The sequence below is a fragment of the Rhinopithecus bieti genome, unplaced genomic scaffold (genome assembly GCF_001698545.2).
Source record: "Rhinopithecus bieti isolate Rb0 unplaced genomic scaffold, ASM169854v2 scaffold_23529, whole genome shotgun sequence".
NCBI lineage: Eukaryota > Metazoa > Chordata > Mammalia > Primates > Cercopithecidae > Rhinopithecus > Rhinopithecus bieti.
This window is the reverse complement of record NW_016810813.1, coordinates 355,925-380,224: the sequence shown is the minus strand read 5'-3', so window position 1 is coordinate 380,224 and position 24,300 is coordinate 355,925. Positions and strand designations below refer to the sequence as shown.

General features: G+C 45.1%; 1 protein-coding gene across 1 annotated transcript in view; it reads left to right on the top strand.

The window, feature by feature from the left end:
• Positions 1-22,786, top strand: part of DHX8 (DEAH-box helicase 8) — a 48,298-nt gene extending 25,512 nt beyond the window's left edge. Inside the window, 12 exon segments of the mRNA XM_017892803.1 lie at positions 372-553; positions 3,085-3,279; positions 3,582-3,767; positions 3,888-4,096; positions 4,402-4,585; positions 9,118-9,258; positions 13,213-13,368; positions 16,153-16,290; positions 16,778-16,906; positions 17,385-17,581; positions 18,056-18,235; positions 19,623-22,786. Coding sequence (XP_017748292.1) covers positions 372-553; positions 3,085-3,279; positions 3,582-3,767; positions 3,888-4,096; positions 4,402-4,585; positions 9,118-9,258; positions 13,213-13,368; positions 16,153-16,290; positions 16,778-16,906; positions 17,385-17,581; positions 18,056-18,235; positions 19,623-19,842 — 2,117 coding nt within the window. The 3' untranslated portion in view covers positions 19,843-22,786.
• The last annotated feature ends 1,514 nt before the right edge of the window (positions 22,787-24,300 follow it).

The window sequence follows — 24,300 nt, the reverse complement described above, 5'->3', positions numbered from 1 at the left end:
CCCGGGTTTATGCCATTCTCCTGCCTCAGCCTCCTGAGTAGCTGGGACTACAGGCGCCCGCCACCTCACCTGGCTAGTTTTTTGTATTTTTTAGTGGAGACGGGGTTTCACCGTGTTTGCCAGGATGGTCTCGATCTCCTGACCTCGTGATCCGCCCGTCTCGGCCTCCCAAAGTGCTGGGATTACAGGTTTGAGCCACCGCGCCCAGCGTATTCTTTTTTTCACATTAATTTTTTCTTTGAGTACTTTTGATCACGGGTCGCTGAATAGAGATGTTCCATGTTCAGTGACCACCTGCCATTTTATTTTTTTCTCTGGTACATCTTGAGGTAGCTTGAGGACAGTACTAAGTTGCCTGTTTTCCTTTCCAGCGGAAGGCAGACAAATTGCTGCCAACATGAGGGGTATTGGGATGATGCCCAATGATATTCCCGAGTGGAAGAAGCATGCCTTTGGGGGCAATAAAGCCTCTTATGGGAAAAAGACACAGATGTCAATCCTTGAGCAAAGGGAGAGCCTGCCAATCTACAAACTGAAGGAGCAGTTGGTCCAGGTGAGAAGCCTTTTATGATGTATTGGTGGGCAGTAAGGTTGTTTTCTAAAAGAGGGATATTTTAAAATTGAAACTAACAGGACAAATATGTGCCCACTTGAAGTGGCTCATCCAAAAGGGTTAAGAAATAAGGAGAAAACTTTCTAAATACTTTTTCAAAAAATGGGGCCGAGCACGGTAGCACATGCCTATAATCCCAGCACATTGGAGGCCAAGGCGCAGGAGGATCACTTGAGCATAGGAGTCTGAAACCAGCCTGGGCAACATAGGGAGACCTATCTCTACAAAAATAAAAAATTTGGCGGGGCGCAGTGGCTGACGTCTGTAATCCAGCACTTTGGGAGGACAAGGTGGGCGGATCACGAGTTCAGGAGTTCGAGGCCATCCTGGCCAACATGGTGAAACCCCATCTCAACTAAAAACAGAAAAAATTAGCTGGGCATGGTGGTGCATGCCTGTAATCCCAGCTATTCAGGAGGCTGAGGCAGGAGAATCACTTGAATCAGGGAGTTGGAGGTTGCAGTGAGCTGAGATTGTGCTGCTGCACTCCAGCCTGGCTACAGAGTGAGACTCTGTCTAATTAAAAAAAAAAAAAAAAAAATTTACCTGGGTGTGGTGGTCCATGCCTGTAGTCCCAGCCACTCGGGAGGCTGAGATAAGACAATTGCTTGAGCCTGAGAGATCGAGGCCACAATGAACTGCAATCACACCACTGCACTCCAGCCTGGGTGACAGAGTGAGACCCTGTATCACAAATGTTTGTGTGTGTGCGTGTATAGACACACATATGTATGTATATGTCTGTATATTTTCTTTTTCCTGGGGACCCTAGAAAAGTTCCAGGTGGGCAGAGTATTGTGTTGCATGGACCAACAGCTCTGGTCAGTAATTAAAAATGAGGATACTCAGCCAATAAACTCACATGGGCAAGGCCTTTGCTTTGGTACTCTATATTCTGGAATTCTGATTTTAAGACCACCGAGCCTTCCTTGAGGTAATCAGGTTTACTAGTTTCCAGTGAATCCTTTCAACAATATCTTATATGTGTAAAGCAAGTACAAATATATATACACACGCACACATTTTATATGTGTACTGTGTTTATAGGTGACAGTGATATATACACTGTTCTACATCTTGCTTTTTCCACTTAATGATGTATCTCAGAAATTTTGTTTTGTGTATGTGTGTGTGTGTGTGTGTGTGTGTGTGACAGAGTCTCGCTTTGTGCAGGCTGGAATACAGTGGCATGATCTCAGCTCACTGCAACCTCTATCTCCTGGTCTCAAGTGATCTTCCCACCTCAGCCTCCCAAGTAGCTGGGACTACAAGGCATGCATCATCATGCTTAGCCAGTTTTTGTATTTTCTGTAGAGATGTGGTCTCACTATATTGTCCAGGCTAGTCTTGAACTCCTGGACTCAAGCAATCCTCCCTCGTCAGCCTCCCAAAGTGCTTGAGCCACTGTGCCTGACCTTCTTAGAAAAAAAAAAAAAAATGCCAGGCCAGGCATAGTGGCTCATGCCTGTAATCCCAGCACTTTGGGAAGCCAAGGCGGGCAGATCACCTGAGGTCAGGAGTGCAAGACCAGTCTGGCCAACATGGTGAAACCCTATCTCTACTGAAAATACAAAAATTAGCCGGGCGTGCTGATGGGTGCCTGCAGTCCCATTTACTTGGGAGGCTGAGGCAGGAGAATCACTTGAATCCAGGAGGTGGAGGTTGCAATGAGCTGAGATCATGCCACTGCACTCCAGCATGGGCGACAGAGTGAGACTTCATCTCAAACAAAAAAAGAAAGAAAGAAAAAAAGCTTTTTCTATTATTTGGATAGGCTGTGGTTTATTTAACTAGTCCTATATTCATAGAACCGTAGTTGATTGTAATCTCTGGGTGTTACAAACAATGTAGAAATAAGAAATAATTTTTGGGGAAAGATACTAGAAATTTGGGAGTTACAGGGGAAAGGAACACTTTTTATGTATCTTTTAAATTTATTGTTGACTTCTTTAACCATATGGGTACATCCCTCCCCCCTTTTTTTTTTTTTTTTTTTTTTTTTTTTTTTTTTTTGAGAGGCAGAGTCCTCGCTTTGTCGCCCAGGCTGGAGTGCAGTGGCCGGATCTCAGCTCACTGCAAGCTCTGCCTCCGGGCGTTTACGCCAATTCTCCGCGCCTCAGCCCCCCCCCCGAGTGAGCTGGGACTACAGCGCCCGCCACCAGTCGCCCGGCTAGATTTTTTGTATTTTTAGTAGAAGACGTGGGGCGTTCACCGTGTTAGCCAGGATGGTCTCCGACTCCGCTGACCTTCGGATCCGGCCCCGTCTCCTCTCGGCCTCCCAAAGTGCTGGGATTACAGGCTTGAGCCACCACGCCCGGCCATCCCCCTTTTCTTTGGTGTTAGAATGTAGTGATTAATTATTTTATTCCAGAGTAATGTAGATTTTAATGACCATATTTGTATTCTGTTTAATGACCACATTTATATTCTGGCAGATTTTAATGACCATATTTATATTCTGTTGCTTTCAGGCTGTCCATGACAATCAGATCCTAATTGTTATTGGTGAGACAGGATCTGGAAAGACAACGCAGATCACCCAGTACCTGGCAGAGGCAGGCTACACTTCCAGGGGCAAGATTGGGTGTACCCAGCCCAGAAGAGTGGCAGCTATGTCAGTGGCAAAAAGAGTGTCAGAGGAGTTTGGTTGTTGCTTAGGCCAAGAGGTAAGTAGATAGTGGAGTCACTCTAAAAAAACCAGAAACAAAGGCCCAGATCTCTTAATCTGTCAAATGGAAATATTAATAATACTGCCTTTTTTCAGGTTTCTCCTGAGGGAGAGAGGGTTCCCACTGTCATAATCAGTCTGTTCAGAGTATAGTCATAAGACATACCTTACTGTAAGGAAATTACTGTACATCTTGATCAAATTATTAAGATCGTAACAGTGACTGGGCTGAAATCTTCCCTGGTGATTGGGAAAAGGAGACATTTGTATCCTAGGTTTTCCCCTTCTCTTCTGCTTTAGGTGGGCTACACCATTCGATTTGAGGACTGCACTAGCCCTGAAACAGTCATCAAGTACATGACAGATGGGATGTTGCTTAGAGAGTGCTTGATTGACCCTGACCTCACTCAGTATGCGATCATCATGTTGGACGAGGCGCATGAGAGGACAATTCACACTGATGTGCTCTTTGGATTGTTGAAAAAGGTAACTAGATGCTCTTCAATGACCCCTCTACCTGTTGGAAACTGAATTCTGGGAGTTAGATTTGAGTATCTGTCTTTTTGGGTGGTCCTTTTCAGTAAGCCACATAATATTTCTCTTTAGACAGTTCAGAAACGGCAGGACATGAAGTTGATTGTCACCTCAGCCACCTTGGATGCAGTGAAGTTTTCTCAATACTTCTATGAAGCTCCCATTTTCACCATCCCAGGTCGAACATATCCAGTGGAAATACTGTACACAAAGGAACCTGAGACAGATTATCTGGATGCCAGCCTGATTACTGTTATGCAGATCCATTTAACAGAGCCCCAGGTAAAGGGAAAAGCAATTTTTTCCCTCTTAGGCCAAAAGTCCTCATATGGTTCTTGTTTGCTAATCTTTTTAAAAACACCTTCTAAATATTCATCTCTCTGCAAGCCTCAGGCTTGTATGTTTGAAATGGTGGTGGTTATGTCATATATAAATTGTTTTTTTACTGGTTTGTCTATTGTTTACTTACTGGTCAGAATATGAATGTGTATGTTCTGTTATTTGAAGTTTTATTAATATCACCATAGCCTTTGTATAGAACACACACACACAGTTAGAAAGTAAATGAATGCTCTATTCTGCTCGTAGGTGATATCCTGGTCTTCCTGACTGGTCAGGAAGAAATTGATACTGCTTGCGAGATCCTGTATGAAAGAATGAAATCCCTGGGACCTGATGTTCCAGAGTTAATTATCCTCCCAGTGTACTCTGCTCTTCCCAGTGAGATGCAGACCCGAATCTTTGACCCAGCTCCACCAGGCAGCAGAAAGGTAACATGGGCAAAAATGAAGCTTCCATGTGCCCTGAAACCATGTGTTGTGTGCAACCTGCCAGCCATAGTAGGGATTGCTTAAGGTGTATGTAAGTCTTGTTTGTTAGGTTTTAGAGACTGGTCCAACCAATTTGTTTAGGAATGAGGGCCTAGTATGTGACCTGTCCTCTTCTTCCTCTTCTTCTTCATTTGACAAATATTTTTTGAGCATCTACCAGGCTTTGGGCTACACATGGGAGCTGCATTGTGAGAACAGGCCTCTATCTGCTATGGGGCATCCCCAGTCAACAGACTTTCAGCATATAGTGTGAATAGTGTGAATATGCCACTCATGCTTGGATACCCAGGTGGGAGCACCCAACCCTGTCTTCTTAGGGGAAATAAGGATCTAAGGTAGTCCTGGAGAACTCATGAAAGGCAAGGGGACAAGCATTCTGAGGGCACAGAACTGTCTGTGATGGCCTGGAGGCGAGCAAGAGGGGCCAGTTCAGGGAATGGCGTAGTTCCAGTGGCTGGAACCAAGTATATGACTATGTGTATGAGACAACAGGAAAGGAGACAGATAGATATAGGTATATTTTTAATAACAGTTTTATTGAGATATAGTTTACATACCTTTCAATTAACTCCCCCACCCTACACCTTTTTTTTTTCTTTTTTTCTTTTTTTTGAGATGGGGTCTCACTCTATCACCCAAGCTAGAGTGCAGTGGTGTGATCTCGGCTCACTGCAACCTCCGCCTCTCAGACTCAGGTAATCCTCCTGCCTCAGCCTCCTAAGCAGCTGGGACCACAGGCGTATGCCACCGTTCTTGGCTAATTTTTTTTTTTTTTTTTTTTTGAGATGGAGTTTTGCTCTTGTTGCCTAGGCTGGAGTGCAATGGCACGATCTCAGCTCACTGCAACCTCCGCCTCCCAGGTTCAAGTGATTCCCCTGCCTCAGCCTCCCGAGTAGCTGAGACTACAGGCACCTGCTACTGCGCCCGGCTAATTTTTGTATTTTTAGTAGAGACGGGGTTTCCCCATGTTGGCTGGGCTGGTCTCAAACTCCTGACTTCATGTGATCTGCCTGCCTCAACCTCCCAAAGTGCTGGGATTACAGGCATGAACCACCGTGCCCAGCCAATTTTTGTATTTTTTTTTTGTACAGACACAGTTTCGCCATGTTGCCCAGATTGGAATTTACCATTTTTTGTTTGTTTGTTTGTTTGTTTGTTTGTTTTGAGACGGAGTTTCACTCTTGTTGCCAAGGCTGGAGTGCAATGGTTCGATCTCGGCTCACCACAACCTCCGCCTCCCGGGTTCAAGTGATTCTCCTGCCTCAGCCTCCCGAGTAACTGAGATTGGCTAATTTTGTGTTTTTAGTCGAGACAGGGTTTCTCCATGTTGGTCAGGCTGGTCTCAAACCCCTGACCTCAGATGATCCGCCCGCCTCGGCCTCCCAAAGTGCTGGGGTTACAGGTGTGAACCACCACGCCCAGCCAGAATTTACCCTTTTAAGGTGTACAATTCAAAGACTTAGTATACAGTTATCCCATGGTATGTGAGGTTTGGTTCCAGGACCCCTGAGGATACCAAAATCCAAGTATGCTTAAGTCACTTATATGAAATGCCATAGTGTTTGCATGTAACCTGTGCACATCTTCTTGTGTGATACTTTAAACTATCTCTAGGTTACATATAATACCTCATACAGTGTAAATGCTATATAAGTAGTTGTTTTACTATATTTTTTATTTGTATTATTTTTTATTGTTGTATTTTCCCCAAATGTTTTTAATCTGCTGTTGGTTGTATCCACAGATGGGGAACCAGCAGATATAGAGGGCTAACTGTATTCACAGAATTGTGCAGCCGTCGCCACAATTGTATTTAGAACAATTTTGTCTCCCTGAAAAGAAATGCTATACCCTTTAGCAGTCACCTCCTACCCCCATTTACTCCTCTGCTCAGCCCCTGGAAACCACTAATCTATACCTTCCATCTCTGTGGATTTGCCTATTCTAGACATTTCATATAAATGAAATAATGTATTTGTGGCTGGCTTGTTACCAGTAATTTTTCCAGACTTAGCATGTTTTCAGAGTTCATCAACATTGTAGTATGTATCAGTACTTCATTTCTTTTTCTTGCTGAATACCGTTCTGTTGTATGGGCACAACACATTTTGTTTATCCATTTATCAGTTGATGGACATTGGAGCTGAGCGCAGTGGCTCACGCCTGTAGTTTCATCACTTTGGGAGGCCGAGGCAGATGGATCACTTGAGGTCAGGAGTTTAAGACCAGCCTGGCCAAGATGGTGAAACCCTGTCTCTACTAAAAATACAAAAATTAGCCAGGCATGGTGGTGGTTGCCTGTAATCCCAGCTACCTGGGAGGCTGAGGCAGGAGAATCCCCTGAACCCAGGAGGCAGAGGTTTCAGGGAGCCAAGATCATGCCATTGCACTCCTGCCTGGGCAACGAGCAAAACTATCTCAAAAGAAAGAAAAAGATAGACATTGGGGTCATTTCCACTTTTGGGCTTTCTTGAATAATGCTGCTGTGAACATTTGTTTACAAATTTTTGTGTGAGCCAGGCACAGTGGCTTATGCCTGTGATCCCAGCATTTTTTTTTTTTTTTCTGAGACAGAGTCTTGCTCTGTCATCCAGGCTGGAGTGCAGTGGCATGATCTCGGTTCATTGCAACCTCTGCCTCCTAGGTTCAAGTGATCTTCTGCCTCAGCCTCCTGAGTAAGTGGGATTACAGGTATGTGCCACCACGCCCGGCTAGTTTTTGTACTTTTAGTAGAGACAGGGTTTTGCCATGTTGGCCTGACTGGTCTCGAACTCCTGACCTCAGATGATCCACCCGCCTCAGCCTCCCAAATTGCTAGGATTACAAGCATGAGCCACCGCACCTGGCAGATCCCAACATTTTTGGAGGCCAAGGTGGGAGGATCCTTTGAGCCCAGAAGTTCAAGACCAGCCTGGGCAACATGGTGAGACCCCTATCCCTACAAAAAAAAAAAAAAAAATCAGCCAGGCGTGGTGGCGCATGTCTGTAGTCCCAGCTACTCAAGACATTGAGGTGGGAGGATCACGTGAGCCTGGGAGGGTGAGGCTGCTATGAGCCATGATCACACCACTGTACTCCAGCCAGGGCTACAGAGCAAACCAGAACCTGTCTCAAAAAAGAAAACCAAGTTTTTGTGTGGACGTGTGTTTTCATTTCTCTTGGACATATACCTAAGAGTAGAAGGCAGATGGACTTGGCCTGGCGTGGTGGCTCACACCTGTAATCGCAGCACTTTGGGAGGCTAAGGTGGGTGGATCACGAGGTCAGGAGCTCAAGACCAGCCTGGGCAACATAGTGAAACCCAATCTCTACTAAAAATACAAAAATTAACCAGTCATGGTGGCTTGTGCCTGTAATCCCAGCTACTTGGGAGGCCCGAGGCAGGAGAATCGCTTGAACCCAGGAGGTGGAGGTTGCAGTGAGCCAAGATCGCACCACTGCATTCCAGCTTGGGCAACAGAGTGAGACTCTGTCTCAAAAAAAAAAAAAGAAGGCAGACAGACTTGAGTAATGTTAAAGAGTTAAAATGGACAAGACTTGGTGGGTACTAGCAGGTAAAGGGGAGAAGGATGAGGGAAGTCAGGCATGACTCTCAGGTTTCTGACTTGGGCAACTGGATGGAAGATGGCACTAAGGAGGGAAACATGAAAGGAGGAGCAGGCTTGAGTGGAAAGATGGTGAATTTCTCCCCTATTCTATTACTAATAATGAGAGTTCTTTCTAAGCAGGGCTTCTGTAGTTCTGTAGCAGGTAGAAGCCTTTCAGGACCAGTAAGATGCTGGCATGATGTGTGATATTCCGGTGCCCCCAGTGATGATTTTTCTAAGCAATTGTGTTTTATTAGCTGAACCTCTGGGTGGAAGAACAGTGACAGTGCCAAGCTGAGACTAATAATCCTCCAGATCACATAGACTGCTACACACAAACAAACTGTGAAATTCCTGTGTCATCTCTTGGTTCATTTTATGATCAGTAAAAAAAGCAATCTCCCTCTTGTTCCACATACATATTCCACAAAATACAAGCAGCCCATATTTTAGTCCAGATATCTCGGTAGGGGAAAGAAAAATCTCATTTTGCATTGGCACATGTGATGCCAGGAAATCTCTGCTTTCCCAGGGTGCTAGAAAATTAAAATTGTAGTGATCAACATTGGATCTAGAAAATGAGATATATAGTAGCTATTTGCACCAAATGAAATTGGCTTTGATTGGCCTTAGCTTTTTCCTATTCCACTCACCTCTCAGGTACCATCCCTTTTCCAACTTTAACCCTTAAGCGGAAGGCACCTCCCTTCTGCTGTTGGAGGCTGAGCTGGGATTAAGTGTCATTTTAACCGTCTAGAGAGGGAGATAGCCACATATTCCTTTGGGAAGATATCTGGGTTCAGAAGAAACATTTCATATCTCAGGGTATGAAGAACCATTTCATACTTTGGCACCTCTCTCCAGCTTTGTCCCTCTTGCCTGCAGGTTGTGATTGCCACCAATATTGCAGAGACATCGCTGACTATTGATGGTATCTACTATGTGGTGGACCCAGGATTTGTGAAGCAGAAAGTTTACAATTCCAAGACAGGGATTGACCAGCTCGTGGTAACGCCTATTTCTCAGGTATGACGGCTTGTATCAACAGTTTTCCTGATAATCCTGGTTAGGGCCTTTCTGAAATTTTTTATGGTTATATATTTCAAACTTGATTGTTTTCAAAGATGAACTTTTATGATACTGGGTACTATAATGACATGAGATAAAAGGGTTTTTTGTTATTTGTTTTTAATCTTTTTTTATCCCCAAGTCTGATTGATCCTTGAAGTTTTAATCTTTTTTTTTTTTTTTTTTTTTGAGACAGAGTCTTGCTTTGTCGCCTAAGCTGGAGTGCAGTGGCCGAATCTCAGCTCACTGCAAGCTCCACCTCCCGGGTTCACGCCATTCTCCTGCCTCAGCCTCCCGAGTAGCTGGGACTACAGGCGCCCGCCACCTCGCCCAGCTAGTTTTTTGTACTTTTAGTAGAGACGAGGTTTCACCATGTTAGCCAGAATGGTCTCGATCTCCTGACCTTGTGATCCGCCCGCCTCGGCCTCCCAAAGTGCTGGGATTACAGGCTTGAGCCACCACGCCCGGCCGTTTTTAATCTTTAGAATAGTATTTCACCATTAAAATGCCCCCATAAGGCCAGACCCTGTAACTCACACCTGTAATCCCAGCACTTTGGAATGCTGAAGTGGGAGGATTGCTTGAGGCCAGGAGTTCTCAACTAGCCTGGGCAACATAGCAAGACCCTGTCAATACAAAAAATAAAAAAAAAAATTAGTCTGGCATGGTGGCATGTGCCGCTGGTCCCAGCTGCTTAAGAGTCTGAGGTGGGAGGATCACTTGAGCCCAGGAATCTGAGGCTGCAGTGAGCTAGGATAGTGCCACTGCACTCTAGCGGGGGGCAACAGAGCAAGGCCCTGTCTCTAAAATAATAATAATAATTTTTTTAAATGCCCCATAAAACTAGAACATAAAAATGTTTGGATCCTAGTACCCTATATTACCTACTTTAGATGGAAAAATCAGTACTTTATTTTCTAAAATACTTTGCTTAGCTACGAGATATCTAAGATAATAATAAATTACATGATTTTCTGGTTTTTTGGTAATTTGGTAAAATGTAATTTCCTGCCTAAATTACATTTAAAAATGAGTTACCAATCACTTTTTTGAGAGAAGTTTGGCAACAGTATATCCAAAACTTAAAGGTTCATCTCTTTAACCTAACTGTTCTGCTTCTAGGAATGTATCTGAAAGTTAGAAATGATTGAATACATGTCCAAAGGTAATGGAAAAGGATGTTCATTGAAGCGTTGTTTATATCGGGGAAACCTGGAAAAAATTCTAAATGTATTCCAAAAGGGAAGTAGTTTAATAAATTATGGTATATTCATGCCATAGAATGTTGGTGGCATTAACATGGTGGTGTGTATCTGTATTTAATGACATAAGCATGTAACTATAATATTTTATTTGAAAAAGTGAGCCTACAAAACAACATGAATGATGTAATCTAATTTTTATTTAAAAATAGATGGTGAACAGTTCTACAGAGTGTGTGTGAGTGAGGTATGCCAAAGATTGAAAGCATGTAGTCTAAATGTTAGCCAAGATTATTTATGGGTGGTGCTAGTAGGTGATGTGCATTTTCTTTTATACTTTTATATGTTGTCTTAATCTTTTACAATGGGTATGTGTTACTTTCATAATTTGTGAAAGCCATAAGGCTATTTTTATTTTGAAACTTAAGTAATAATAATAGCTAACACTTTTTTTTTTTTGAGATGGAGCCTCGCTCTGTAGCCCAGACTGGAGTGCAATGGTGCGATCTCGGCTCACTGCAACCTCTGCCTCCTGGGTTCAAGTGATTCTCCTGCCTCAGCCTCCCAAGTAGCTGGGACTACAGACGCATGCCACCATGCCCAGCTAATTTTTGTATTTTTGGTAGAGTTTCACTGTTATCCAGGATGGTCTCGATCTCCTGACCTCATGATCCACCTGCCTTGGCCTGCCAAAGTGCTGGGATTACAGGGTGAGCCACCATGCCCGGCCCAATAATAGCAAACACTTTTAGTACTTAACGTCCTAGATGCATGCATTGACTCAGTGCATTCTTGCATTGATCCTATGTGGTAGATATTATTTTCACAGATGAGGACCCTGAGGCACAGGGGTTAGGTGACTTGCCTAACATCACAGAGCTAGTGGAGCCAAGATTTAAACCTGGGTAGCCAGCTCCAGCTTGTATGCTCTATACTACTTGTCAGGGTGATGGTGATCAAAAAATTAGTTACACATGCCTGTCCTGATTTGGAGAGTGACGTCTGTAGAATGCTGTAGAATCCAGCCACTGTGTGTGATTGCTGCCTGGATTTGTGTGGTTAGTTGTCCTTTCATAACCTATCTTTTGGTTTGGAACTGGCATAGTAATTTTTTTTTTTTTTTTTGAGGCGGAGTCTCGCTCTGTCGCCCGGACTGGAGTGCAGTGGCCGGATCTCAGCTCACTGCAAGCTCCGCCTCCCGGGTTTACGCCATTCTCCTGCCTCAGCCTCCCGAGTAGCTGGGACTACAGGCACTCGCCACCTCGCCCGGCTAGTTTTGTATTTTGGTAGAGACGGGGTTTCACCGTGTTAGCCAGGATGGTCTCGATCTCCTGACCTCGTGATCCGCCCGTCTCGGCCTCCCAAAGTGCTGGGATTACAGGCTTGAGCCACCGCGCCCGGCCTGGCATAGTAATTTGTAAATCCTGGTACTGTTTGTAACAACAGATGGTTTTGTCAGAAAACGACCCTCTTCAGATTGCTATTCATGGTTTCCTAGCAACCTATGGCTAGACTACATTTTTTTTTAATAAAATAAATTGGTGTTTTTGAAGTAGTGTTATACTATTTTTGAAAAATAGAAGAAAAAAATTTACCCATCATCCTCCTACCTCCACTGTCATCATTTTGCTGTTTTTCGTTCCTGTCTTTTTTCATGTTTATTTCTTTCATGGTTGCAATTTTAGTAGTCAAGTAAATATGCAGTTTTGTATATTTTTTTGAGTATTTAATTTTCCCGTTAGAATAATACATGTTCAATATTTGGTAAAGTCTAAAGAAAATAGACCTCATCTGCAAGCCTACTATCAGAGTTAGCCACTGTTAACATTTTAGGGTTTTTTTCCCCTAGTCATTTCCTTCTAGTAGTTGATATAGAAAGACTTTTTATAAAATTATTTTATGTTGTTTTGTAACTTGCATTTTGCATTTAATGTGAGTGAACATTTTCTTCTGTCATTTAACATCGCAAACATGATTTTTATTTTTATTTTTTATTTTATTTTGAGTCAGGGTCAGTCTCTGTCGTTGCCCAGGCTGTAGTGCAGTGATGTGATCACAGCTCACTGCAGCCAGCCTCAACCTCCCCAGGCTGAGGTGGTCCTCCCATCTGAGCCTCCTGAATCCTGGGACTACAGGTGTGAGCCACCACACCAAGTTAATTTTTGTATTTGTTGTAGAGATGGAGTTTCAACATACTGCCCTGGCTGGTCTTGAACTCCTGGGCTCAGGCGATCTGCCCACTTTGGCCTCCCAAAGTGCTGGGGTTATAGGCGTGAGCCATGATGCCTAGCCTGCAAACATGATTTTTAAAATGACTGCAGAGTCATCATTGGTATGATTGACGTTATTTATTTATTTCACTTACATTTTTGGTCATAACTGTGGGGATGGTGCTCTGTCATCTTGTTTTATGCTTTCTCTTTTATATTGTGCCACACTATTTTGAAGATATATGTCTGAGATCTGTATAATATTTCTTCCATTAACCCTGCTTGTATTGCCTCCCTTGAACAAACTTCCCCAAAGTGCTGCGTATGGAGAGGGGAAGATAAGAGCATTGGTAGTTTTGGAAATGGTCCCAAAGGAAGTGAAATCAACCCCATTCCTGATTTTGCCAGTTGCTAATTGTCCCCCTTTTAACAGATATCCTGGATAAAGCTGTTAAGCAGTGTTTAACAGATAGTTTGCTTTTATATTCCCACCCCTCTAGGCTCAGGCAAAGCAACGAGCCGGCAGAGCTGGGAGAACAGGCCCAGGAAAGTGTTACAGGCTGTACACAGAACGTGCCTACCGAGATGAAATGCTGACCACAAACGTGCCGGAAATCCAGAGAACCAACTTAGCAAGCACAGTGCTGTCACTCAAGGTAGAAATCACTGTCTTGTTAGAATGGGTTAGTGGAACAGTCCAATCCTGGCCTTCATAAATGAATCTCAGTTTTATGAACCTTGTTAAATACTTTAGTAACCTCATGAAACCAGTCCCTTTGAGTGAAATGCAAATGGCTGTGATAACAGCCTCTCACGGCAGGTCTGGGGCTAAGTTGGCATGTCTGCTGTGAACACACATTTTTTTCTTGCCATAACAGCCAGCAGGATATTAGGTTGTAAAAGGTTCTAGTTAGGAGCATTTTCTAAAAGGAAATTAGAAAAATATAATCAATGCCAAACTGTGGACAAACACACCTAACCTCAACCACTTTAGCGCTCAGATCCAGTTCTGTTCTTTTAGAATGAGAGAAAAAAATACTGTTCAAAAACTTTGCAAGGGAACTGTCAATACAGATTTCAGACTGGCTCTCAGGGACTTGGTTTTCATTCTGAATCATTGTTCTTCCTCTCTCAGTCCCCAGTGAGGACTTCATTCTCTTTTGGCAGGAGGAGCCATATGAGTAATTTCCCAGCTGATGGCGTTTCCCCCGACACTGATGCTACCCTGGAGCCCTAGCACATTCTGGTGCAGAGTGCTCTGTTGTCATTTATTATTTATTCCCTGTAAAAGAGGCTAAAACAGAGCTTTGGAAAGAGAAAAGAAACATGCTCCAGTCTCTGGAGTGCCAACAGAGAGGCATCTGTGGCTCGGACTTCAGCTCCAAACTGTGTGACTTTGGGCAAGTTATTTACTTTGCCCTCTGCTCTGTGTTCTCCTCTGAAAAGGGGGCTGTTAATAGTATTTGTTGGAAAGATAAGTGAGATAATGTAGGTAAAGGCACTTGGCACAGTGCTTGATGATTACTAACATAATTCCTGATAGTTATTATTCACACAATAAACATTTATTGAACACCTGCTGTGTTTATGGTCACGATCACTTTATGAGAAAGAAATACAAAGCTTAGGTCCTACCACATCACACTTTATACACACTTGAATCATGCATCATTCAGTCGTTTCTTTTATTCATCAAATTAACTAATGTATTGAACACCTGCTACGTGCCAGGCGTGTAGATTGCACTGTGGTGGTGTTGTGAACATAGTTCTAACCCAGTATGAACTCTCTGAAAGCAGGGGTCATATCTTGGCCATCTTTATATCCCTCCCACCTAACATGGTACGAGGTCCCTCATAGATGTGTAGTAGAAATGATGTATGCAAGAGACAGGACAAGCTGGTAGACTGTATTATTATTATTATTGTAAAATACATAGCGACATTTACTATTGTAACCTTTTTAAACTATACAATTCAGTGGCATTAAATACATTCACGATGTTGTACAACCATCACCAACATCCATTTCTAGAACTTTTCATTGTCCCAAACAGAAACTCTGTACGCTTTAAACTGTAACTCCCCTTTCCCCCTCCCTCTATCCTTTGGTAAGAGTCTACTTTCTGCCTCTCTGAATTTGTCTATTCTAGATAACCTCATTTAAGTGGAATCATACAATACTCTTTTGTATCTGACCTGTTTCTCTTAGAATAATGTTTTCAAGATTTATTCATGTTATTTTAAAGGTTTATCCATTTATTTCATTCCTTTTTAAGGGTGAATAGTATTCTGTTGTATGTATATACCACATTTTGTTTATCCATTCATCAGCAGATGGACGTTTGGATTGTTTCTACCTTTTGGCTATTATCAATAATGCTGCTGTGAACCTTAGTGTGCAGGTATCTGTTTGAGTCTGCTTTCAGTTCTTTTGGATATATACCTAGAAGTGTAATTGCTGGGTCATGTGCTAATTCTATATTTAGCCTGTTAAGGAACCACCAAGCTTTTCTACAGTGGCTACCTCATCTTACATTCCCACCAGCAATGCATGAGGTTTCCCATGTCTCCTATTCTCACTGACATTTGTTAGTTTCTGTTTTTTAAAAAAGTTATAGCCATCCTAGTGGGTATGAAGTGATATCTCATTGTGGTTTTGATTTGCATTTCCCTAATTACTACTGATGTTGTACATCTTTTTATGTGCTTGTTGGCCATTTGTGTATCTTCTTTGAAGAAATATCTATTCAAGCTCTTTGCCTATTTTTTAAATTGAGTTGTTTGTCCTTTTGTTGTTGAGTTGTATGTATTGTCATTTTGAGAGAGTGTTAGGCTTGTTTTTTTTTTTTTTTTTTTTTTTTTTGAAGACGTTTTGTCATGTTGGCCAGGCTGGTCTCAACTTCTGGGCTTAAGCGATTCTGCCTCCTTGGCTCACAGGTGTGAGCCACCATGCCCAGCTGAGAGAGTACTTTCAAAAAGTTTCCTGAGAAAGTATGTGCTTTCCTTTGGGAGGCTGAGGCAGGCGGATCACTTGAGGTCAGGAGTTCAAGACCAGCCCAGCCAATATGGTAAAACCCCATCTCTACTGAAAATACAAAAATTAGCTGGGCATGATGGCGGGTGCCTGTAATCCCAGCTACTTGGGATGCTGAGGCAGGAGAATCGCTTGAATACAGGAGATGGAGGTTGCAGTGAGCTGAGATTGGGCCACTGCACTCCAGCCTGGGCGACAGAGTGAGACTCTGTCTCAAGTATGTGCTTTCTTTTATAGTGGTCTGAGTTTTATGTGGCCCAGCCCTGGAAATTACCACCAGTCTCACCAGTGGCTTCCTAATTGCAATTGAAGAAATGGGAAATAAAGTAACAAGTAGCTTCCCCACATGCTGACACTGGCTAGACTGACCCTCTTATCACATGCCTTCTTCCTTTCTGTTCTAGGCCATGGGTATCAATGATCTGCTGTCCTTTGATTTCATGGATGCCCCACCAATGGAAACTTTGATCACAGCCATGGAGCAGCTGTACACACTGGGAGCCCTGGATGACGAGGGCCTGCTCACTCGCTTGGGCCGCCGGGTAAGGGACAGACTTAACTTCCTGTGCTTTTGGGCAGATTCCCTGGTCAGCCTTTCACATCCTTCGGTCTGTACAAAATCAGGCTGAGGCCATGGATAAGCTTTGAGTAGAATTCTAAATGTTTGTTTTTAACCTGAATTTCTCCACTATCACTTTAAACTGTTTCTTCTTTATACAAAAAGATGTTGTGTTCACAGTTAATTTTGCCTCAGGATGTATTACTGAATGTGGCCTTAATTAGAAATGGCATCTGCAAAATTCTCACCTACCCCAGCAGTAGTTATGTGCTTGGTCACATACATCCCGTTGGAGTTTATTTGGGAAAATAATAAACAACAGCATTCTTCTGATAGAGAAAGGCATCCCAAGGCATCATTATGCTTTGGGAAAATCTGTGTTGTTACCCACTCTGACCAAGGTCTTGCTATGGTGAATCCGAATGTGTCTTCCACAGGGAAGCAGGTGTAGTTTTTTTTTCTCCCTCTAGATGGCAGAGTTCCCTCTGGAGCCAATGCTATGCAAAATGCTCATCATGTCTGTGCATCTGGGCTGCAGTGAGGAAATGCTGACCATTGTATCCATGTTGTCTGTGCAGAACGTCTTCTATAGGCCCAAGGTAGGAAGTTCAGATCCAAGTTTAGATGGGGGTGCTGTGAAGTTGGGGTAGTTGGCCTGTTGCCATTCCAATGCTTGATGTGGACTTTTTTTTTTTTTCGATGGAGTCTCACTGTGTTGCCCAGGCTGGCGTGCAGTGGAATGATCTTGCAATCTCTACCTCCCGGGTTCAAGCGATTCTCCTGCCTCAGCCTCCAGAGCAGCTGGGATTACAGGCGTGTGCCACCATGCCCTGCTAATTTTTGTATTTTTAGTAAGAGACAGGATTGTACCGTGTTGGCCAGGCTGGTCTCAAATTCCCGGCCTCAAGTGATTCTCTTGCCCCAGCCTCCCAAAGTGCTGGGATTACAGGCCTGAGCCATCATGCCTAGCCTGATGTGGACACTTTTGATAGGGTCCTGTAGGGCTCCCTAGAATTGCTCCATGTTCAGTTAGTAGCTGTTGAGTCAGAAATGTTCCTCTGTCCCACTGCTTGACAGGATAAACAAGCCCTTGCGGATCAGAAGAAGGCTAAATTCCACCAGACTGAAGGGGACCACCTCACCCTGCTAGCTGTGTACAACTCCTGGAAGAACAACAAATTCTCCAACCCATGGTGCTATGAGAATTTTATCCAGGCTCGTTCCCTGCGCCGGGCCCAGGACATTCGCAAGCAGATGTTAGGCATAATGGACAGGTAAGCCAGAATCTGATGACACTCCATGTTGGAGTTGAACCGCTTTGAGTATCATGTCCATTCATCTCTGTGTGTACCTATAAAGCTATAGGCACCTTTTCTCTTGGTCCTCACATAACCGTTTTCCTCCAGTTTTTCCATCTTTGTTATATTCCTTCTCCCCAAGCAAGGGTATGGCTGAGAATTACCTCAGAAAGTTCCTAAGAGGAAGATTGCTAGTTGTTGAAAAAATGCTCTTTGTTTGCAGCCCTCTGGAACATTATTACTGTATATACCTGTATAAACAAAGTACCCATCTCTGAGTGCCTCCATCTGCCCACTGTGTAGAACTGCCTCTGTAGTACACTTAGAGTTGGAAGAAAGGTCCTGGTAACTTCTCTGGGCACCCCAAGATAGGCGTATTGGGCACTGTCATTGTGGAAAATAGACCTGTGAAAGCCGAGTGGGCTCACATCTTTTGTCCTATCTTGATAGACACAAGCTGGATGTTGTTTCCTGTGGCAAGTCCACAGTCCGAGTGCAGAAGGCCATCTGCAGTGGGTTCTTCCGTAATGCTGCCAAGAAAGACCCGCAGGAGGGTTACCGGACACTGATCGACCAGCAGGTGGTCTATATCCATCCTTCCAGTGCTCTCTTCAACAGACAGCCAGAATGGTAGGTGGACATGTCCCAGGGTCTAGGGGCTTTTCTGGGCAGAGAAAAACCTGTAAATCTCCTGGTATTTTGTGATTGTGTCTTCACTGCTCCCAGTATGTCCTAGTATAACATTGCTTGCCTTTCTAGAGCAGCAGAAACCTGAATTAGTCACAATGTATCAAACCCTATGAGAGAATTAAAATCATAGGGGTGAGACCTAGTTGAAAAAAAAATTGTGGTTTAAAAAAAATACCTAGTGGCCAGGCACAGTGGCTCACACCTGTAATCCCAGCACTTTGGGAGGCTGAGGTGGGCCGATCAGCTGAGGTCGGGAGTTCGAGACCAGCCTGACCAACATGGAGAAACCATGTCTCTACTAAAAATACAAAATTAGCTAGGTGTAGTGGGCATGCCTATAATCCTAACTACTCGGGAGACTGAGACAGGATAATCCCTTGAACCCGGGAGGCGGAGGCTGCAGTGAGCCATTGCACTCCAGCCTGGGCAACGAGAGCAGAATTCCATCTCAAAAAAACAAAAAAAAACAAAAAAACAAAAAACTACCTAGTGGCCGGACGCAGTGGCTCACGTCTGTAATCCCAACACTTTGGGAGGCCAAGGCGGGTGGATCACCAGAGGTCAGGAGTTCCAGGCCAACCTGACCAATATAGTGAAACGCTGTCTCTACTAAAAATACAAAAATTAGCCGGGCGTGGTGGAAGGCACCTGTAATCCCAGCTACTTGGGAGGCTGAGACATGAGAATAGCTTGAACCCAGGAGGCAGAGGTTGCAGTGAGCCAAGATCACGCCATTGCACTCCAGCCTGGGAGACAGAGCAAGATTCCATCTCAAAAAAAAAAAAAAAGAAACAACTACCTAGTGATGTAGTTTAAAAAAAAATTGTTTTAAAGTAGCATTTTTAAAAAATTGGACTCTATCTAGAACCCTAATATAAAACTGATTTAAAACCACCATGTTATCACAGTAGAAGGGTTAGAAATGTGGCTCCTTGCATGTTTGGCCTTCTCCATCCCTTGTGGCAGTGTGAGGCCCCTCTTCAGAGCCCTAGAATTCTGTGGAAACATTCTAATAAACCACCCTCACATTTTATAGAGCAAGAAACACATTAGAGAAGGGATGTGATTGGCTCCATGTCACTTAACTAGTTAAGAGCCAGAACCAGGACTAGAACATATTCGCCTGAGACCTTTCTTGTGGTTAGAGGTGTGCAGGTGCTTCAGTATTGGGGTGTGACTGTCATAAACAGACTGCAGTCTTGTAGGGGTCAGACGGGAGAAGTAAGAGGATAAAATGTAAGCGCTGCTGAGGCCTACTAGGGACCAGGTCGACTATAGAGTGGGGCCTATATCCAGAGGCTTGAGTCCTATCTCTGTCCCCCTTCAGGGTGGTGTACCATGAGCTGGTGCTGACCACCAAGGAATACATGCGTGAAGTTACCACCATCGACCCTCGGTGGCTTGTGGAGTTTGCCCCAGCCTTCTTCAAGGTCTCAGACCCAACTAAGCTAAGCAAACAGAAGAAGCAACAGCGTCTTGAACCCTTGTACAACCGCTATGAGGAACCCAACGCCTGGAGAATATCCCGGGCCTTCCGACGGCGCTGAAAGGCGAGCTTGTTCATTTGCCTCTCCAGCAGCAGTAACCCGGGGCTTGGACTTATTCTCACTGATGACAGGCTGGTCCTGAGGATACAACTGTGCTATAACTGACTGTCTTAACTGAGCATTTTCTCAACTTGACTCATTTCTTCCCTGCTGGTAAAATAGAAACAGGGATTTAAGCCTGGCTTTCGCAAGAGCCTCCAGCCCCCATCACCCCAAGTCCTTGGGGCCAGTTGGGAGCTCATATCTAACACAGAGACACATTGCATCAGCTTCAAGAAAGGGACAATTTGTGTAGCCCCAGGATGGGAAAGGGGAGTGGGTGAGCATCTTGTGCAGGGACATAGTAAGGGCCCTAATGCCCCAGCTAGCAGGAGCTACTGTGCTCATCTAAAGTGTTTGCCCCACTTCCCACCCCCTCTCCAGCCCCTGTACTTTGGCTTGAACTCCTGGAAATATTTATTTTCTTAAGGAAACAAAAATGGTTTTCTGTGACTGTTCCTTTTAGCTGAAAGGTTAGGATACTGGCCTGGGCTCAGAGTGAGGGAGATTTAGTATCTGTGCTCTGGTGCACATGATGAGAATCCCCTGAATCCCCTAAAACCAGAGCACAGGGCCTCTTTGCGCTCAGAACGTACAGCCCAGACCTCCAGCCTTGTCTTTCAGCATCAGCACTAGCCAGGCCATGCTGGGAGATCGCCCCATGATTAACCATGTCCTCTCCACAGAGCACTTCAGTCTGGAGTCCTGAGTGGTTACAGATGGCACATATTAAATGCAGAAGGTTTCCCCTTGCTCCCTCCATCTCCTGCCATTCACAATGTGCAGCATGTCCCATTTGCTTTTGAAACATACTAAGTAACAACACAGCTTTTATTTTATTTTGTTTTTATTTTTCTCCCCTGAGGTCCTGGATGGATTTTAACAAAGGGATTTTATGGTCAACCCCTCCCTTTCCCCACCCCAAACAGAAAACAAACATAACACCTCTCTTCTCAGCTGGTTTGTGCTGCCCAGTATGTGTGCTTCAGGGTTTGTTCTTAGTGGTTTTTTCCTAGCACTTGGTTGGGGAATGGCCACCTCCTTGTACCCCCCTCACAGCTCCTGAGGAGGCTCTTTTTTTTTTTTTTTGCTTGCCATAGAGATGGGTTCCCACTATGCTGCCCAGGCTGCTGTCCAATTCCTGGCCTCAAGCAATCCTCCTGCCTCTGCCTCCCAAAGCGCTGGGGTTACAGTCGAGAGCCACTGTCCTCAGCACTGAGGAGGCTCCTTACCTGGCAGAACATCAGGCAGGTCTTGCCAGGCCAGGTTGCAGAACTTGTGGAAAGCTGGTCTGGATGTAGTGCTTGTAGAGAAGCCTCTGGGAGATTGGACACATCCGTTATGGTGCTGCTTCTCCCATCCTTATGTTATTAGTAAGTTCTGAAGTGATATAAATGCTAGAACTACTATAGAACTGTATGCCAGACACTAAAAGAGACTATACAACATTCCAGGATATAAAGGAATGTATGTTGTCACTGGGCAGCAAACCACACCCTAAAGACACAATTCAGAAAAAGTCCAGGGAGAGGAATATAGGCCAGGCAATCTGCTGACTGCAGATCCCCGCCCCTTCATTAAGCTGAGTGAGTGCCTCCTGATTCTGTCTGAGTATGCGCCTTCGTAAGCCCAGGCCAGTAATCAAGGGGCAGGGCATTGTTGTTTGTTAACCTTGAAGGCCTTCTGGGGAGAGACAGTACAGGGAACTTCAAATGAAACCAAAGGGGAAACGGGGACTGGGCACCCACCTCCCCAGTCTTGTTTTTTGTTTCGTTGAGACAGGGTCTTGCCATGTTGCCCTGGCTGGCATCAAACTCCTGGGCTCAAGTGATCTTCCTGCCTCAGCCTCCTGAGTAGCTGGGACTACAGGTGCATGCCACCACACTTATCTCCCAGTCCTAATTCCAGCCTAAATTTTCCCCATTCAGAAACACTCCTGGATATGGTGGCCCAGCCTGTCCTGACTGAGTGCCCAGCACCGACAATGTTGGCACCTGGGGAGGGAGGTTTGGGTTTTAAGCTGAGGTAGAAAAGGGATGTTGAATGGGCCAAGGATAAGGGACAGCAGAGTTGGTTATCTTTCTGGCTCAGGTGAGGAAAAAGGATCCCCATTCTGTGGGTGTTCCTTGACCATCTCTACCCTAGAGCTGAGGTCACTTCTCTGCTACGACAACATAGCTGGGTTCTGACCTTTTGACCATCAGGAGAGCAATGGCGGCAGCTGAGCTGAGCCTGCTCTGAGGGAGAAGGGGGGGGGTCCTGTCCAGATGCAGAAGGAGAGCTTGCCTGCTGCTCTCTCACAATGGAGCCCTTGTTTCTCTTCCTTGAACCAGTATTTCCCAAGATTGAGTGACAGCCCAGGAGAGGATATGGGTCTCATGCAGAGACCTGGGATCTTCTTTGCTATTAAAGTGTATTATTCACCCCGACCCAGCGGGAACCAAGCTCAGGAGTTGCCTGCCTCTGCACATGTGCTGAGCGCGCTGTTGTGTATATGGGAGGACCGTCCCTATGGGGCATGTGTGAGCTCCACTGCTGGGTCAGGCTTCTCGGTCCAGGTTTACTTCATCCCGCCTGGACGTGATTTGGCTTTGACTGTCTCTCCTGCAGCCCAAAGCGCTTCCCGTGGTTGCTGTAATTGTCTCATTGAAGCAGTGTCTCTCCAAGTTTGAGGATTTGAACAAAGAACTGGGACTGGTGACTTGTTAATGAACAGTTCAGAGGGCAGAGAGCAATCATCTCAGCTTGTGGAGGCCTTTCTTTCCCTGGATGCTGCTTCTCAGCTAAATCTCTCTCTTCATGTGTGTACTCGGCCCTCTGGGTTTCCACCTGACTTTTATACCTTCTTCCCACCAAGATAGCTTGGCTTTAATGTGGAATTAAATTATATATTTTTAAAACTTGATTTAAAAATTTTCTGTTTCTTGCACTAAATTGTGTCAGTACATTGATGTTTTGTGTTTCTAGGAAGAAGTAATGTTGCCTTTTATTTGTGGGTAGTGGTCAAGGGGCATCCCTTCCTGCAAGGGATTCTCAGGTTGGTGCTGGGCCAAGGCTGCTGGCAGTTCAGGCATGAACAGAGTTGGGCTGGCCCAACCTCAGCACAGCTCCAGTTTCTGTTTAACAGGAGAGCACCTGTTTTTACCTGAGCGTGTCTCCTGGGCAGTGGTTTACATAGGAGCGGGCTCTAGAACCACCCATTCTGCCCCTCCCACCTCTTGTCACATCTACTCAGTCATACTTCCTCCATAGGTGTCACCCATGTTGTCTGCTTTGCCATTTCTACCTACCCCCAAAAAAGCCTCAGGACTCTGATCTCTCCCAAATTTGGGCAAGGAGAATCTAGGTGTTTCCCACTACCCCGAAGATCTAATCTCCACTGGCCAGAATCCAGGGCCTGCTCTAGCCTCTCTCTGTACCATCTGGCCTGGGAGCCTTTCTCCTTTGCCCTATTCTCCAGACAAACACTTGTCCCCAACCCCAGCAAAAGTAGCAACCTAGAGCTGAAGTAGGATGGCAGACATGCAGTTGGGGTCTATGTGGGGCAGCAGGGTCATGGGAACAATTAGGATCACAGAAACCAAAGACCAAAACCCTGTCTGAGGAAGTCCCAGGAGGGAGAGCCTTGCAACTCAGTAGCCCACCTGCCCCACCCGCAGGGGCAGGGAGACTGCTGCCGGAAGCAGGCCCAAAGTGCACAAGGGGATACCTATCCAGGTTATCAAGTACCTCCTGTCCATTATTTCTGGATCCTCACACAGTAATGCTGGGAGAGGGGAAGGGCAGGTATCATTAAGCCCATTTTTCAGAAGAGAAATAGTCAGGTGAACTGCCTTTTTTCAAATCCACATGGGGATTTAAGTGTCAGGGCCCGGCCCCAAACCAGTCAGCTCTGCTTCAAGGCCAGAGCTCTTTCTACCCCAGGTCTGTTCCCACATGCAAAGAGGACACAGGAAAGCTAATGGGAGAAGTGGGGGCCTTTATTAAGGTCTGGCAGATGTGGTGAGGTGGAAGTGGAAAACCCGCGCCTCGAGGCCTAGGAAAGGGCAGAAGAAAGGCAAAGGGCCCTTGGAGCAGGAAACCTATCCGCCTCTCTGCTTCTACCCCAGCACCCCCTATCCCAGGTTTCGGCTCTTCCTTTCAAACTCCCCGCTGCTTTCCTGGGAACAACAGAGCACCAAGAACTGACAAGCCAGGACACTCCCAGGGCCCCCATAGCGTGGGGCAGAGTCCAGGCTTCCTGTCTCTCCCACCAAGTGGGAGATCTGGGAAGACGGCTCAGTGAACCTCCTCACACCCTCCCCTGCCAGTGTAAAGTTTGGGAAGCGCCTTCCTCTGCCCCCCAGAACAGAACAAACTCTTGTTTCTCTGTGGTTGGGGGGAAAAGGTGTGGGGAGCTTGGACTAGGAAGAAGCTGAG